General features: G+C 40.4%; 3 protein-coding genes across 12 annotated transcripts in view; 1 reads left to right on the forward strand and 2 right to left on the reverse strand.

Moving 5' to 3' along the window:
• Positions 1 to 13,438, reverse strand: part of LOC128258161 (protein boule) — a 34,067-nt gene extending 20,629 nt beyond the window's left edge. For 5 of the 10 annotated variants that reach the window (XR_008267943.1, XM_052989634.1, XM_052989630.1 and 2 more), the window contains exon 1: positions 12,650 to 13,438. The gene's annotated coding sequence lies outside the window, so the exon portion shown is untranslated. Of the gene's footprint in view, positions 1 to 5,764; positions 6,043 to 7,190; positions 7,409 to 12,649 lie in introns of those variants that run through there. The other 5 variants (XM_052989633.1, XM_052989632.1, XM_052989631.1 and 2 more) reach the window with 5 other exon arrangements.
• Positions 13,439 to 13,579: 141 nt separating this feature from the next.
• On the forward strand, positions 13,580 to 14,734 carry LOC128258160 (dihydropteridine reductase). The gene is made up of 2 exons (XM_052989629.1): positions 13,580 to 13,884; positions 13,978 to 14,734. The coding sequence occupies exons 1-2, from the start codon at positions 13,801 to 13,803 to the stop codon at positions 14,599 to 14,601; spliced, it is 708 nt and encodes a 235-aa protein (XP_052845589.1). The 5' UTR covers positions 13,580 to 13,800; the 3' UTR covers positions 14,602 to 14,734.
• LOC128258159 (vesicle transport protein USE1) lies at positions 14,697 to 16,597 on the reverse strand. The gene is made up of 3 exons (XM_052989627.1): positions 16,211 to 16,597; positions 15,414 to 15,770; positions 14,697 to 14,899 (listed from the first exon to the last, which is right to left on the reverse strand). Exons 1-3 carry the CDS (start codon positions 16,560 to 16,562, stop codon positions 14,856 to 14,858), a joined length of 753 nt encoding a protein of 250 aa, XP_052845587.1. The 5' UTR covers positions 16,563 to 16,597; the 3' UTR covers positions 14,697 to 14,855.
• Positions 16,598 to 17,136: the final 539 nt, after the last annotated feature.

Raw genomic sequence — 17,136 nt, forward strand, 5'->3', positions numbered from 1 at the left:
AAAACTGCTGGCTGCCTTTCGCCTACATGTTATACAATCCTTGAGTGCGGCGAGCGAGGACGAAGCTTTTGGGTGTCAGTCAAGTGAAAGGAAATTGTAGCACACCAGGGTGGTGGCGGCGGTGGTGCTTGGGGTGGTGTGGGAGCATTGGGGGTGTGGGCAAATGGGCGGGCAGTGGAGAGGATGGGCCAGACAAACCAACAGACAAACATCATCATCGTCATCATCGCAGGCTCGGCGGCCTCTGCAGCTAAATTGATGGCCTGCCATCAGGGTATCCATCCCACATCAACGTTCCACCACCCATCCACTCACCAGCCCAAACCCAGTTACCACCCATCCCCCATCGTATGTATATGTGGCACAGAAAAATCCATAATCCTCAGCAGAAGCTGAAGGAGCAGCCAAATAGCAGCAGCAGCAGCAGCAGCAGCAGCAAAAGGGAAACGCCAAACTACAAAAGCGCGAGCACAAATTGCCACTGTGTCAGTAAATCCCCTCACACATATGTCCCTAACATATATCCCCCATTGATACATAGTATATATATATTTGCAAAGCCAAAAACTTGTGTGAAACAATGAAACTTTTCTGCTTGTGCTGCCAGTGTGTCCAACTTCTTGTATTTGTGTTAGTTTTATTTCTGGCCCTTGTCCAATATTTGCTCCGAGTCGGAGTAACTTTAAGTCTGTTGGAATTAATTTCAAGCAAATATATACACAAAATTCATCTAACCCATGCCCATGTCCTTTGCTCTATATATGATGCGTGTGGTGTGGAAAAAGTTTCGGTCGGATGATTTATTGCCACTTCAGCTGCGGGGGACCGACAACGCTGCGTATGAGCGATGGCTGAAGCCATCCCAGTGCGGATGATTGTCTATGCTGACAAAGGATTTAAGCGAAATTTGATACAGCCACAGGGAGAGGACGAAGGACAAAGCTGATGCGAAGCCATCCATTAAATGCTACGGCAAATTAAGTCATTAAAAAACAATTTTTGAGCCAGCCATGGGGCGTATACGCAATGTACCAAAGAAGCAGGTGAAACTGCCAAAAAATAAATATGCAAATTCAACGTTTTCCAAGGGGAGTCACAGCCATTTCAATGCAATCACACAAAAAGCAAAAGAAAAGCCCAAGGAAATATAAAAGCCAAAGGCGGCCAACAAAAAGTGAAAAGAAATGACGTAAAAGTGTGACTCAAAAGACAGGGGCTTACAAGTGGGTTTTCTGGAGGGGGGGGTTTTGAACGAGTGTATGTGTATATAGGTGGGGCGTGAAGAGGTTGCAAACTATTTCTGTAGACGCAGCTGAATGTGCCTCTGCTGCTGTCTCGTTTGTTGCCATCTTTAGGCCAAAAGCGTAAAATTAAAATGCGAAAATGCAGACAATGGGTCGACCGAAAGAGAAGGCAATAGCTATAACAAGATCCGCACTCGGAAAATTGCAAATTAAAAATTCTCTATCCAAAATATTTTTATTAAATGTTATGCATGTTCTCTTAAAATGAAATAAATTCGAACAGATCCTGTCTGTGGGATAGATCATTGGATTGACTAATAATTTTTGTAAACATGCTTAATTTTAGTAAGCCTTTTAACTTCTCATTCCAAAAATCCCATTATTGTCCAATATTAACCAAAAATAAATCAACTGTTAACAAGGTTTATTTAAATGTGAAAATGCTAATATGACAGCTTATTATGTTCAAAGTGTTACAAAGTAAACAGCGATAATTTTGTTTTCCCAGGTGGGGTCGATTTTCCAAAATATTTTGTTTACCTACATTTTTAATTAGACTAATATAAATATTTAATATTTTTCCCCTGCGCATACCAGGTATCTATGCGAAAACGGGTGAGTTTATTTGTATGTAAAAGTGAAAAAGCGCAGCTGAGCACGTGAGCACGTCATCCTCAAAGGTGTGCTCCTCGAGGCTTCTGTTTTTTGTTGGTTTTGCCTCACTTCAATCATTTCGTTTGAGAACACCCGTCCAACATGCATATGCATGCGAATACTATGTACCTACTACTGAATGTATCTGCATCTGCATCTGCATCTGCAGCTGTCTCTGCTTGAAAATGGCGCGACCAACATTTTTCGCTTTTGTTTTAGCAGCGCCTTTATTCAGTTCTTTCCTTATTTTTTTGGCAACGCTTTTGGCCCGAATTGCGCCTTAAATTCATTGCAGTTAAGCTACGTCTGGCGACCCAGTTAAGGGATCTGAATCAAATGAAAATACTAATTTGCCTAAAATGATGCGAACGAGTTTCGTTTACGGAATACAGCTTAGATAAGAGAATTTGTAAATATTCGAGAGATGCACAACGTACTTACAACCATTGGCATTAGCCCCCACACAAATGTGTGCATTTCCTCTCAAGTTAATGAAATATTTCAAGTTGCCAACTCGCATAAAACTGATGTGTGTGCTGGTATCTATAGCTGTATCTATATCTGTTTCTGCATTTGCATTTATATCACAGTGAACCTGCGTGAGTGTGTGCTATTGTAGTTGCCATGCTTATGAAGATATTTTTGGCGTAACTACTTTGCCCGGCCAAGAATCTCAAACAAGGCGACAAAGCAATGAATGTTTCACCCGGGGAATAACAATCACCATTTCGAGCCGCGTGAAATGTACTCGATTAGCAGCTGCCTAATATCATCAAGTTGTAAACAAAATAAACGAAAGACCCAATTAGCCTTTTGAGAACAGGAAACCCCATTCAAATGAGATGAGTAAACAAATCTTTCTTAATCACTTGTTCCCCTACTTTAAATTCCTGTGTGTGCTACCGAAATTATTATTATTTGATGCCTGTGTAAAACGTTTCAAATTATTATTTCACTATGATTTGTGGTTTGAAATTTCGTAAGAAGCTTATTATAGGAAGAGATTGTACAATTAATATTATGATTATTTTGAATAGTGAAATGATATGCATGCTCTTCTTGCTAGTTCCAAAAGCAATACAAAAATGTATACCTTTTGTATGTAATCGATATCAAATTGCTCTAGAGCCCGCCAAGTTCTCACATTAGCCAAGTGGAAACTTTTGTCAGGTGGCTCAAACTCAATTTCCATATGCATTATGCATCTGTATCTGTATCTGAATCTCGCTATCTGCGAGTGCCTTGGTGTGAGCATCCGCTGGTGGGCAGTGAAAACGATTTGAGAACCGTGAAAATATGCAGATAACTAATATTAACTTTTTGTTCGAATGCATGAATGAAGCGTGGAAACGGAATAGTTGTAAAAAAAAAAAATAGGAAAGAAAAACAACGACAGCTCGTTAGGTGCATGAATGAATGAATGGAGAGAGAACTACTTGCTTTGGCCCCACGACTCGCTTCAATGCAGCTCCAGTGGGTTCGAACCCCGTAGCATATGCAAAAAGCAAAAATAATTGCTCTGTTAGAGACCCGTCGAGTCGGGGAGAGAACAAAAATTGGGAGCAGTGCGTGCAGCAGTCCGGTTCTATTTATGGCCACACACTTCAAATCCCCAACGAATGGCGGCCATAAAAGCCGCACGCAGTTGACCCACACGTTGACGGGGGCCTCGGCCCTCTTAGCATATAGATTATTCAGGTGGGTGTGTCCGTAGCTGTACCTCTGCCCATACCTCTATACCCCTGCATTTGTATCTGTATTTGGATCTGTATCCGTAGTATCTGCGGTTTATAGTCAGTATTCTGATTTTGTGGCCGGGTCTTTGCCTGCGTTGCGGTCCAAATGGTCAGTGCCACGCTAGAGTGCAAGTTCTGTTACCGTTTGGTGACCTTTTTGCATGTGGGCTAGCGCACCCAACCCAAACCCAAAACCTTTAACCCAAAATCCCACAGCACAGACAAAAAAATAAACAATTCTGAATGATTTTATTCTAAATTTTGAACATTTAAACGATATTTTTAAAAATCGCAAAACCTTTTAAAATTAGAACAGCAATTTTGAATGTCAAAAAAAATAAAGAAAGCTAAAATTAAGAAATCCCAAAAAGTTACAGCTTGTACACATATAACACTTTTAAAAACATATAAAAATTTCTGAGATTTTTAGATAAGTGTATTACGAACTTGATGCCAATACGATGAATTTTCTGCCATTGTGTAGGCAGGTTCGCTTCACGCATAGCGGGGGATTAGTTTGATTCGAGAAAAGTCAAAGCTTAAAGGCATTTCCTCGCCTTGTTTCCCTTTTTGACACAGATTTTCTTTGTGGACTTAACCCAGCACCACCCAAAAACCCACATATACACACGTTCCGATTCCCCCCGCTTTAGTCTTGAACTTTGACTTCGTTTACGAGTTTCTTGCCAGGCTGCCAGGCTGCCAGCTAGCTGGCTACATCCAGCGAAACGTCTCGATAACAGAGCCTGGCGGGCCATATTATATATTTTTATAGCCAACGGCAGCCGCCGCCAAAAAGGGGCGTGTCGGCGCCCCTTTTCTCATTCAAACAGCTGTCGCCAATGATGGCAGCAAAGCAAAGACTTTTCGCCATTTTGGTATCTGTAGCGAGAAAATTAAATGAAAACATACTATATAGGCAAAAGTACTTTAGCTCTTTTGGCATGCGTGTGTTGTCGCTTATAAAGAAAAATCTCTCGAGTAACAAGCGGTGGATTCACTTGTAGCCTAGGCGACACAAAAAAAGAAGAGCTAGAAGGCGACGACGAGGGGCGGCGGGTGAAATGAATATTGAAGAGCGGAGCGCATTATAATTTTAGATTTATGTACAGGGTGTCCCAGAGTTGGGCCCCGCGACCGGGTACTTGGAACTCTGAGCAGGGAGGATGATATGGAGTCAGCGTGCCAGCCGTAGGGAATACTTATTTATATTTATGTAAGCCGAAAAGGCAGGCCGACTGCCAAAATAAGAATTACGGCATTGCAAGCTTAAAGCAGTGCTCGAGGGCAGGAAGCTGGATCAGTGGATGAAACTCCCCCGCGACCTCTGACGGTTTGTTATTCGAAAAATGTCGCCTAGCAGCGTATCTTATTTGAAATCTACACAGCGGACAAATCCTAATGTTTAACTTGATAACAAAGAGTATTAAATCACCTAAGCTATGTTTACAATAAATGTATAGATAACACATCCATATCATCAGATGGGTTTCAGTTATATTAAATTAAGGTTTTTAGTATTTCAACCAAGTATTATTATTAGTTTTATGTATGCCTAGAAGGGTAAACTATGAATCTTGATTAACCACCCCTTATTTTCGTTTTACCAGGTTATAAAAAACAGCTTAATTACAAAAATAAATCTATTACGTTATGTTTGAGACATCCATTAAGGTAAAAATAAAATCCAAAAGATGAATATCCAGTGTACTTGTGAAGTTTCTTAATTTATAGAACCGAATTCGCCGTCGGCACGAAGATTTAATTTTAAACAAATTCCTTTGGCATTCCGGATTGAAATGTTTTTGCGTTCACAAATCAATCGGATGGTGTGGCACCCTCTAAGCTAAATGTGTGAGGAAAAGTCTCTATCCCCAGGCGACACTTCTCATTGGTTCGGTTTTTATTTCTTGTCGCTTTCCCTGTTTTCCCCCGCTCTCAACAACTTATTAGATTTGTCTAAAGATGCTCGCAAGTAGAAGCCGCTGCGTGGGTTATTTCGAAACGGTTGGCATTTTTCACAGTTCTTTATGCGACTTTTTGATTCCCGAGCATGTCATCACAGAATGCAACTATAAATACATCACATACATATATATGGTACATATATAAAGGCGTACTGTATTTTACCTTTTTTCTTAGTTTTCCTTGTTCCTCATTTGCAGCAGCCAGAAAAATCAAGTTTAAAACTTTCCGCTCAATGTGATTTTTCTTTTTGACTTTGATTCACTTATTGGCTGGTTTGCTTTTTTCTGTTGTTCAAACTTAACAATTGGATCTTTAAAGATTCAAATTAGCACCTGTTTTGTTGTTGAACGTTTGCGCCGCTAATATTTCAGCAATTATTTTGCATAATAATTAGGTTTTTATCACTTTTCGATGATTTTTTCTCTCTTTTAGATGGGCGACTGCAACGCAAATAAAACTTATGGGATTAAGGTTTGGGTTTCATGGTATTTCATTTCGGGTGGGAGGTTTTATTTGGTCCATCGTTTAGCCACTCATCAAATGGCAGTCAAAGAGGCCAACCAGGAAAAATTTGAATAAACAAATTCTCTAGCTTTCTCTGCCGTACATTTAAATGGAAAGATATATAGGGGGCGGGGGCGGCGGTGAAAGGGGGATGGGTGGGAAATGTAGGCGAAGGGTTGTAACTATCCGAGTTTTCTGCTAGTGCGGCTGCTGCTGCCGTTTCTGTTGTTGTTTATGGCCATTACGTATACGCAACGTGTGCGAAAATGGCTACACAAGGTTTGGGGTCGGAAAAAATGGTGTGTGGGTGGTGGAAAGAGTGGGGGAATGACAAAGTAGGGGTGGGAGCACGAGAACGAGCAAGAGAGATTCGTTGATACGGCTGTGACTATTTTTTGAAGGTGATGAAAGGGAAAAGGCAGAAAAAGAGGAGATTATAAAGGGATAGGATGTAAACTGTAAGAAGGGTAGGGAAAGCTGGGAGAAAGGAGCTTGAAAGAAAGCGGAAGTGGGCGGTCTTGCCAATGCTTTGGTATACACAAAAATACTGCCAAAAACAACAAAAACACCAATAACAACAACAATAAATAACAACAACAGCCTGAGTATAACACGCATAAAGAACACATTCTCCCTTCTGGCCAACACCAACTCTCCTTCTGACCATAATAATATTTTTTTCTGAAGAAAAATTCAAACTGCTGCCTGTGAGCCCAAAATCAAGTACGTTCTCACACGATTTTCCACAATACATACACACACACATATGTACATACATATATCGTTCATTGTGGCTCACACATCAACTTTTTGCCTTGTTTCGGCCCAAAATAGTAGTCGTTGACTTTTGTCCGCGGCCAGCACTTAAAAATCTGACTTTTTATTTTTGTTCTCTTGTTTTCTTTTTTTTATGGGTTTTTTGGCGAAAAAAGCGCAGTTTAAAAATATATAAACGCTACGGAGCTAGCGAAAGAGAGAGAAAGACAGACAGAGAGGGAAGGCGATGTGGTAACTGTTTGTTGTCGTTATTGTTGTTAATTGTTGTTGCAGCGGCAGAGAACGCATGAAAAACTGGCACACTCACACATACACACACAGAGCGTTATAAACTGTAGAACTCTATTTTTTTTTTGTTACTTTACGTGCGACGCGAGAGTTTTATTTTGGCCGAATGAAGCGGAGAGCGGCGGTAATGGCGGTTTTCTGTTATTTTGTAAAATTCCGAAAACCCGAAATCGAGAAGTGTTGCAATCTCAACGACGGTAGAACAACGACTCGGCCGCCAACGAATATAGTTTCCCGATTTGGGGGCCCCCAGCTGCGCAGCCGACGTCGGCAGAGGCAGAGGCAGTGGCAGCAACAGCGACAGCGACAGCTCTCTCCTGCTCTTTTTCGCTCTTTAACACCGCGCTTGCTCTCTTTGAGCGAAAATTCGAGGGATGCAATGATGCACGTGCGTTGCTGTTGGTGTGTGTGGGTGCTTGTGTGTGTGAAAAAGATTACAATAAACACATTTTAGCAATATTACATATTTGGCCTATTTATTAAAACACACCGCCCCCCGCCCACTCTCTCAATCACACAATCTCCCATGTCGATTAGAGTTTTTGTTGTCGCACGAGAAAGAGAAGGCGACTGCGACGCAGCTGTACAGTGATCTAATAACGGTTAAGGTTGCGATTATCTGATTGGGACTGTGCGTTTGCATCGGCAAATGCCAATTGGAAATGCGAGGAAACAAATCTAATTAGAAACAAAGCGGCACTTGGAAACTAAGAAAATTTTTTTTTTTTGGTATTTCTATACTCACAAATACGTTCTGTTTAGTTATAAACATATTTTTAAAACAATAATACAAAGTAAACACTTATTTTATCAACGTTTTAAATTAAAACTAGAATACATATTGTAATGTATTGGTTAAATATGAGAGGAAATAAATTCGGTTTTCAATGTTGCTAAGGGTTTAATTGAACTATTTCAACAGCCAAAGAATTACAATCGTAACTTAAAATCGAAGTAGTTTTATTTGCAATAATGAGTACTAATACGGGTTTAATAACCCAAAGTTGATTTGCATTTTGAAAGCTTGCCTATACATATATGTACATGTACAGTGTACTTTTAATTAATATAGTTTAAGTTCTGTGGAAATATGAATCGATTGAATTGTACTCATAATTAACGGTTTGGATGTTTCATCAACAAAAAGTATTATAATCAATTGGTTTAATACAAACACGATTTGGGAGCGAGCAAATCCCGCGTTTATTTAAATTCCAGGCCACTGAGGCGTGGTCAGCGACACCTCGTTTTTTCGGGCTCTAGACTAATTAACCGTATTCGGTAGGTTCTAGCTGGTAAACTAGCCCTATTGTTATTCATATGAGCCGAAAGCAGTGTGCAACGCTGGCAGCGACGCGGGCAGAGACGTCAACGGTTTTGGCTGGACGGGCAAACACAGTTATGTTTCGAGTTTTTGATTCTTTACTTATTGTGCAATGATCCGAGGCAACTTAATTGCTTTTCGTTTGGGTTTTTGGCTACGAGAACGGCAGCCAGTTTTTCTGTGTTTTTCACTTTTGAGTTCTCTTTGCGCTACGCTGCACTTCAAATGCTCAATTGTTGTCTATCAAAAACGCTCCTCGCTCCACAAAACTTTGTCATTGTGGGAGGACGCATAAATAACGCCACTGATAAAAAATGGGCGAAGGGCGAATCTAAAGCTCGTAATTATGGCCAGCCAGCCAGCTAGCTAGCCAGCTTTTTTTTTTTCCATTTCTGATTTTTATTTTTTATCAGCACTCAACGTTTCACTTACATAAGCTGAAAAAGCGGAAAACACGTTGGAAAATTGCCCTGTGAATGCGAGATCGTCTGTTTGTGAAGTTGGAAAATTTGAATTTCATCAACGGCAAAGCAAAGCGAAAGCAAAGACAGCGGGCGAAACAATCATGATAATTAAATTGAGTTCACTGATGCGTATACTTAACATTAAATTCAAAGCCAGAAGCACAACCGAAAGCTGCTGCGCTGCCTCAGTAAACGTGCAGCGGGGGAAAATGAAAAAAAAAAGAAAAATCAGCAATTGCTTTAAAAATGAAAAAAAAAGAAGAACCTTCAAATGCCAGAGGTTTTGATTTCCTTCCTTTTTTGGTTGGAGGAGGATGTGCTTGCTGTTAGAAACGGAACAAAAAAATTATATAGGTTAGCACTAGCCTTCGCATCCCTATCCCAATTGGAACTCGGGCTATATACTTGGCATCCAGAGAGAGCAAAGTAGCGAGAGACGCGTGAGAAGCGCAGAGAACTGAGAAAATATGTGCCGTGTTGGGGGCATGCAAATGTTGGTCGACTGCCCACGCAACACCCACTTTTACACCCACCGCCAACAACAATGTTGCCAAAGAAATGGAAATGTTTTCGACTGGATACTCTCTGGCCAAAATAGATGGACCACATAAAATGTAGACTTATTATTATAATATTTATAATAGCCTTACATTAAAATTATATTTTTAAATATTTTATTTTTTCATATCTGACGCATCAATAAGGTCATGGTTCAAATACAATTATTTTTGTTTTTCATAAAATCGACTTGAAATTTATAAGAAAAAAAAAGCAGATAAGATAGTAGCAATTTACTATTGAAATAAACCACTAACCATTATTTTTGTTAAATAGTTTTTTCCAAGTATGTATAAACAATTTAAATTGAATAAATGAACGTAAACTACAACCGTAAAACTTTTGAATCTGTTAAATCCCATACAGTTGGTTGTGTCCCACAAAAATCAAATTAAATTACGTATACTTAGCGTTATCAATTTAATGAGGGAAGTTGAGAATTCCCTTTGGGGGTTGGTCAAGTCGGCCATCAAAGTTGGCATGCCCCAAACTTCGCGAGAAAAGCAGGCGGAAAATCAAAGCTACATTTTTCGCTCTTAAGTGCAAAAATCAAACACAACCAACCCCCCAAAGCGGCAGCGCTTCTTTGTGCCGCTCTCTCAGAATTCTCTCTCGAGTCTCTCCCCCGATATCTCGCTATATCTCTGGCTCTCATCACTGCTCTTCGTGTGCATTATTTATTGCTCTTATACAGGCCGAATGCTTGACGATGACGAAGGTGCTCCACTGTCAGTGTCACCACCCGCTTCCCCTGTCGTACCCTCTCTCTTTCTCTTTCACCGCCTTTCCCTTTCTCTCCCTCTGTTTGGGCCCAGTTAACTAGTAAACCAGCAACCTATAATGGAGCCTCTTCCGCGTTGTTATCCCTATCCCCCAACTTCCCCACAGAGAGAAAAAGATCAGTCATTTGTCATGAATTCGCAGCGGATATGATGTAACGATGGATTACCTAGGGATAAGTTTTTCGATATCTGCTTTCAGTTATTTTAAAAAAATAAAAAGTTTATCTAAAGGCATCAATTTTACATTTCACTTATGAAGAAAATATACATTATATACCATTAAATTATGAAAAAGGTACAGGGAAATCTTTCTCATTCTCATTCTCGTTCTTTGAATTTAAACATAAAATAAATAACAGCTTCTTTAATTGTGAATTCCTAGGATATGAATATTTTCAATAATGTTTTTAGTACTGAAGGCTAAATTTACCACACAAATTGTTAAAGCATTTTAGTTTTGCACTGTTTCCATTTCACACTAAGTAACTTTATGATAAATATTTTCTCTGAAACTATTTTTTATTCAATTTTAAGCTTTAATGAAATTAAATATCTAATAGATAAAATTAGTTAATACATACGCAGTCTTGATAAGATTGTATCAAACTAATAGATAAAGATTAGTTTGACTAGAACTTTCTTTCTCTACAAACCTTTCCTCATTATAATATTTCAAACGTATTTGAGAGAATACCTAGTACACAACCTGAAACTAGTTTTTCTCCCTGTGCACTTTTCCAATTCTATCCCCATTTTCGCATCCCGGAAAATGAGCACCAGCTGTCTGCCATTCTCTCCAATTTGCCCCCTTTTTCAGTTGTTTGTTTTGTTTTGTTCCTGGTTGTATAATAAATAACTTTGAAATAAATCAAATCGGATCCTGGCGCAATGGACACATGTTAAATGGACCGGGAAATGTAAGCGGGGGCATCATCATATTTTTTATTGGGTCAAAATCAACAAGAGCGGCGACCTTAAAACGCATTAGCAGCCGCTGTCGGCCAAGTCGTAATAATTTTATTAGCAAACATCAGAAGTATAAAAAACGCCGCTGCCCAGAGGCAAAAGAAACAGAAATAAATGTGGCTACAATTTCGAAAGGTGTTGGCTTTTTCAGAAGTTCAAATTCAAGCGGCGAGTGGGGTGGCGGGAGGAGGGCGGGGAGGGGGGCTGCGACAAGTGCAGGCGTGCTCAAGGTAAAAGCGCCGCAGTCGCAGTCGACGTCAGCAGCGCAGTCGCTGCACCTCTGCCGCTATCCGAGTGCAAGATCAAGTGAAGCGAGTGTCCGAAAAAACTAGAGAGTCAATCACGAAGCCAGAGAGCGAGCCACTTGCCTCATAAAAAAATATGCTATCGACTCTGAGATACTTGGTAATAATTACCATAGAAAAACTAAGGCAATGCCTCAGTAAATTTTAGCCAAAATAAAAATTAATCATAAATCTTCTCAAAACATTCTATCATAGAACTATCTGGTCAACCGGATGGTCCTTTTTTCAGAAAAACTATGTAATAAGTTGCTTTGATTATATAATCATAAGACTTGTTCCTCAGAAAATCTCAGTACACTAAATCTAATTAAAAATTCTTCAGATAGGTTTACTAAGCAAGTAATTTTAAACAAAGCTGAATAAATTACAAACTTATGTTTGCTCTTACACTTGTAGTTTTGATGGCCTATCTCTAAAAAAAACTTCTAAAGGGACAGAAGTTTACAGTTTCATATCATACTATTATGCAATTAAAAAACTGTCTTTCCGGTGAAAGAAATCTATTTCCAATCGCTGGATCATTTCATCATAACTCACTTAAGTAAAGGGTATTTAAAAGGCGCGCGGGTGACAATCAGACTCCGCGTCTCCCTCCCACCTTCCGTCGCCCTCTCGCTCACACACGTGGTAGTGCTTTGTTTTTTTGAAATGCTGGAGGCGATGCTGTTCAGTTTAGGCCACTTTAGTCAAGTGGCAGAGCAGCGACGTCGACTGCGACAGCGACTAGATAGAAAGAACAAATTAACTAAGCACGAAACACGTTTTAGCCAGAGTTTTTAGCTAGACTAGCAGCTCGAATCGGAATCGGAATTGGAATCGGTGGGAGCGGGACGGCGAATGACATACTGACCCAATTCCGGGTTTCGATTTTCTGGTTTTTCTCAAGAATACACGTTTTCCGCTGCATAAACACACACACACACGCACGTACGCGGCGGAAAGAGGGAGAGCGGCAAAACGAGTTGCATGGCTAAGAATTTTCGCCTGGCATTTTTCATTTTCCCTGCGAGTGACATTCCCCAATTGGACCCCCACCCTCCCCTTCCCCACTCTTCTCTTTTCCATCGGAAAAAACTCACCGTTAGTTTGGGTCCTCTGGAGAGATTTCTTCCGATTGGTTCCGTTTCGTTACGATACGTTGTTCTCAGGCTGCGTTACGTTGCGTCTTACGTGGGGACACAGTTTACAGTTGCAGCGGCAATTCCAGAAAGCTATTACGTATCATCTATATATCTTGCATATTACAGATGTATAGCTCTATCTCGATGCGTGATTTTAACGAACGTTGAACAAGAAGACCAAAGACGATGGACGACGGGTGCGTTGGTTGGTTTATGTTGATATTCTCTTGATTATATATATTTTTTTCTTTTTGATATTTTTGGTGGTGTATTTATTGTTGTGTTCCGATTTATTGACATGGAATTATACTATTTTATTTGAATATATTTTGCACTAGAGAACTTACTTCCTACGAATCACAATTAGAAATGAGTGTGTGGCGATGGGCGAAAGGAAAACTCCCGTCAAAGTGAAAAACTACGCGCCGTCTACTTGGGCTGCCGAAAAACTAAAACACAAGCACATGTGTGTTTGTCCGTTTTCTTTTTTTTTTGTGGGTGCCAAGGAAAATTTAGTGCGGGTGGGGGGTTTGCTTCGAAGTTTACCAGTTAATCAAGCCAAGAAAACTCCCTCCAATATTTACCGTTTGCCGATATGTTCTACAACTGCTCTCGTGACGTAACGCGACGGCGACTGGTGGGACTGAGTGAAAAACTCGGCTGCGGCGCGAAACTCTGGTCTGTTCTGGTGGAAATGCGGCGCACGAATTTCACGCATTTCCCTTTTCAAAAACGACCAACGAGCAGCGCGTGAGTGAGACGGGTGATTGTGTCGAACAGCTGTTGGATACCAGACTAAATACCAAAATAACGCGTCTTGCTGCCAGTGTGACCTTGCTGCGTCTCATTTGACCATCTTATTGATTTTCCACTTGTTGCTGCGCTGCTGCTGTTTTCCCAAAGCGAATAAAAAGCTACAGCTCGAAGCTCCAGCTCAAACTTGACTTGAAATTTATTCTCCCGAGTAGTACCAGTAGAACTGGTCTCGCGCGGTTAAAAACCCCAGCTGCGTTCAAAGCTCCCGCCCGCTTTTGACTCACCAAAGTCGCCGATTCTCGTGTTTCTTCGAAATCAGTTGAATTCAAGCTTCAAAACTGGCAGCACGCATCATGTCCGCAGGTCGAGTGGTTATTTACGGCGGAAAGGGAGCCTTGGGCTCTGCCTGTGTCGATCACTTCAAAGCCAACAATTATGTGAGTTACCTTTCACTTGGATGTAATTATCAAAATGCCTCATTAGCTATTGTTTTCCCCCGGTTCGACCTTCACCTGGATAATCCCGTCCAGTGGGTGGGCAGCATCGACTTGACGGAGAACGAGAAAGCCGATGTGAGCATCGTGGTGCCACGCGATGCTATATGGTCGGAACAGGAGGACACGGTGGTCTCCAAGGTGAGCGAATCCCTGGCCGGCGAGAAGCTAGATGCCGTGATCTGCGTGGCCGGCGGCTGGGCAGGTGGCAATGCCAAAAAGGATCTGGCCAAGAATGCCGATCTCATGTGGAAGCAGAGCGTCTGGACCTCGGCCATTTCCGCAGCTGTGGCGGCCCAGCATCTCAAGGAGGGAGGCCTGCTGGCCCTCACCGGAGCTAAACCTGCTCTGGAGGGAACTCCCGGCATGATTGGCTATGGAATGGCCAAGGCAGCTGTCCACCAGCTAACCCTATCGCTGGGCGCTGAGAAGTCCGGTCTGCCAGCTGGATCCCTGGCTGTGTCCATTCTACCCGTTACCCTAGATACACCCATGAACCGTAAATGGATGCCGGATGCGGACTTTGGCACCTGGACTTCCCTCGCCGAGGTAGCCGGACTTTTCCTTAAATGGACCCAAGCTCAGGAGAGGCCCAAAACTGGATCCCTGCTGCAGCTGATCACCAAGAATGGCGTTACAGAGCTCATAGCCGCCGAATAGTTTAAAAGATTAAGATACGGATCCAAATACACTTACGGAAAGAACAAAAATGCTCAAGAACCATAATCTAATTGCTTTCGCTTGTACATAAACTATTCATAAATAAATCGCTGGGCGGCTTTCGATCGTTTAATGTGGGTCTGTTTACACGATTTGGGGGGCTCTTAGGATAACCTTTTGAACTCGGGAGCGGAACGAGCGTTAAGCGTTTGCTTAGAGTACAATCATTAGTTTGATATGTTTGGAGACAGTTCCTACGCCTTCTTCTTCTTCATAATCTTCATGAACAACACCATACCTGCAAATGGAAAGGCGAATAAACTCATTAGCATGATTAAGCAACAGCCGAATTGCAATAAATCGATCCAATTTAAAGCACTTAATTTCAGACTGAGTCACGGAAAACTTGTTTACTTATATTACGTTTAATCAAGTTTCTAACGTGTTTAGTTTAGTTTCAGTATTATTTTTTTATGTTACAAAAAAATGTATTATTATTCATGTATCTCAAAAACATAATTTGCATATTAAAAGCGGTTAGTCCGCCTTTTTTATTTTATATTATTGGAATTGTATTTATAAACTTATTTAAATCCTAAGCTAAAACCAAACAATTTTAAAAACATAGTTTGTATTTTAAATTTTTAATAATTTGCTTGAGTTTCAGAATCGTCAAAATTGATTATTTTGAGTCACAGAGCTGAAATATATTCGCACGAGAAGACCAACCATCTAAGTTCGATTTATTTTTTTTTAAAGGGGAATTTGTTTTGGGGAACTTCAAGAATTTTCTGGTAAAATGCATGACTCACCTATGAATGTGACAATTACAAAGACAATCATTAGCCAAAGCCAGCACTTGTAGGCTTTTTTCGAATGCTGCTCCAGTTTCTCAGCCTCTTTCCCTAGGGAATTGATATTGCGATCCGCCATTCCGGTGGATCGAGACACAACCTCCGTATCCCTACGGATAATCCGGTTAGCAGTCTCCGTCTGTTCCTTTAGATTTCGTGTCAGCGAGAGCATGTGCTCGGTAATCTTCTCCTGGGCTTTTGTGTAATACTTGGCAGCCTCGTTCATATTTTCGCCAGAAGTTGTTTGTACGCTAGTGCCATTGGCACTAGAAGAGCTCTCCTCCACTCCTCGACGTCTGCGTAGCGCATCGCCATCTAAAAAGAATGAATTCAAAATGTGAGAAAATATATATATTTTATATAAAAAAATATCTTCATGTTCAAATTAAAAAATTAATACGGAAGATCTTCTTAAACATTATTATATGTTTAGAAAATAAAAATAATATTGTAACTCGCTTTTAAAATGGTTTTTTGTAACACATTATTTAAAATGTTTCTGCAAAATATATCTTAAACTTAATATTTAAGCTGGTAAATTTCAGATGATGACAATCTGGACCTGTATACAAACGTCTTTCGAAAATCAAGCGTTTTGGATATGGGCCTATAATTTTAACAACTGTAACAAACTAGCATACAATTTTTTTGGAAGCTTTAGCTTTACAATGCATATTAAGAAATTTGAACATGATTTCTTATTTTTAAAATATAAGGTAAAACTATAGAAGTCGCCCCTTTGAACCCAAAATTACCCTGTAGCAGTTCCTTCCGCAGTTCGTTGTGATGTTTGGTGTTCTGCAGCTGCCTCATTTCTTTCAGTGCATTTTCCCCGGCTTCGCTAATGGAAGATGATTGTGAGGGAGTATTTGTTGTGGAGCCGGCAGACTCCGTAAAGCCCGTAGATAGTTTAAGGGCCTTCAGGCGCTCCGTATAGCCCGGAATACGAGTGGCACTTTGTGGGTCCTCCATTGCCTCCAGCTCGGAAATCATCGTGTCCAGCGACTTGATGAATTTCTGCAGCCGCCAGAAGTTCTGCTCGCTTTTGGCCAGGTCCTCGCAGTTGGCCAGCAAGGTCCGTATATTAACATTTAGTTTCGTGGCCATTTCTGAGGGGAAAACATGAAAACAACAAAGTACAAACACTAATTGTATTTAAATACTAAAAATGGACAGGTTTTATCTGGTCACATTCGATAGAAAATTTTGTTATATCGATAGTCGCGGGCAGTGCTGGCAAGCTTAAAGCTAGATCGTAATGATAAATACCAAAAACATTCCAAGCCAATAATAAAAAAACAGAAATTTGTTAATAACACAGGCTTTTAAAAAACATATTCACTTGTTAAAATATTTGAAAATGAATTGTTTTATTGATTATGATTTAAATGCTATTAATTTTGTAAGGAGGTACGATTTTAAAATATATTTAATAGACTAACAAAACTGCCTCTCCGCTAAATTAATTAAAATAGATGTATAGCTATAAAATAGCTAGGTGAGCCATTCTTTGGTATTTAAATAAAAAACATTTCGAAATACCACAACGTAAAATTGTTTTGTGGCATTATTTTGGGCGCCAGTCGAAAAATCTTATCAAAAGTTTCAGCCAATATCAGAAAGTTATCAATTAAACCGCAATTGATAGCCCCAGCATATGTGTATTACCATGCGAACGTAA

The sequence above is a fragment of the Drosophila gunungcola genome (assembly GCF_025200985.1).
Source record: "Drosophila gunungcola strain Sukarami chromosome 3L unlocalized genomic scaffold, Dgunungcola_SK_2 000003F, whole genome shotgun sequence".
NCBI lineage: Eukaryota > Metazoa > Arthropoda > Insecta > Diptera > Drosophilidae > Drosophila > Drosophila gunungcola.

Excerpts from the sequence above, each read along its gene's own strand:
- LOC128258160 (XM_052989629.1), top strand. The coding sequence starts at position 13,801 with ATGTCCGCAGGTCGAGTGGTTATTTACGGCGGAAAGGGAGCCTTGGGC. Across the intron at positions 13,885-13,977 it reads ACTTCAAAGCCAACAATTAT|TGGGTGGGCAGCATCGACTT; the intron begins GTGAGTTACCTT and ends AATCCCGTCCAG.
- LOC128258159 (XM_052989627.1), bottom strand. The coding sequence starts at position 16,562 with ATGGCCACGAAACTAAATGTTAATATACGGACCTTGCTGGCCAACTGC. Across the intron at positions 15,771-16,210 it reads GCGGAAGGAACTGCTACAGG|ATGGCGATGCGCTACGCAGA; the intron begins GTAATTTTGGGT and ends CATTCTTTTTAG. Across the intron at positions 14,900-15,413 it reads TGTAATTGTCACATTCATAG|GTATGGTGTTGTTCATGAAG; the intron begins GTGAGTCATGCA and ends TTCCATTTGCAG.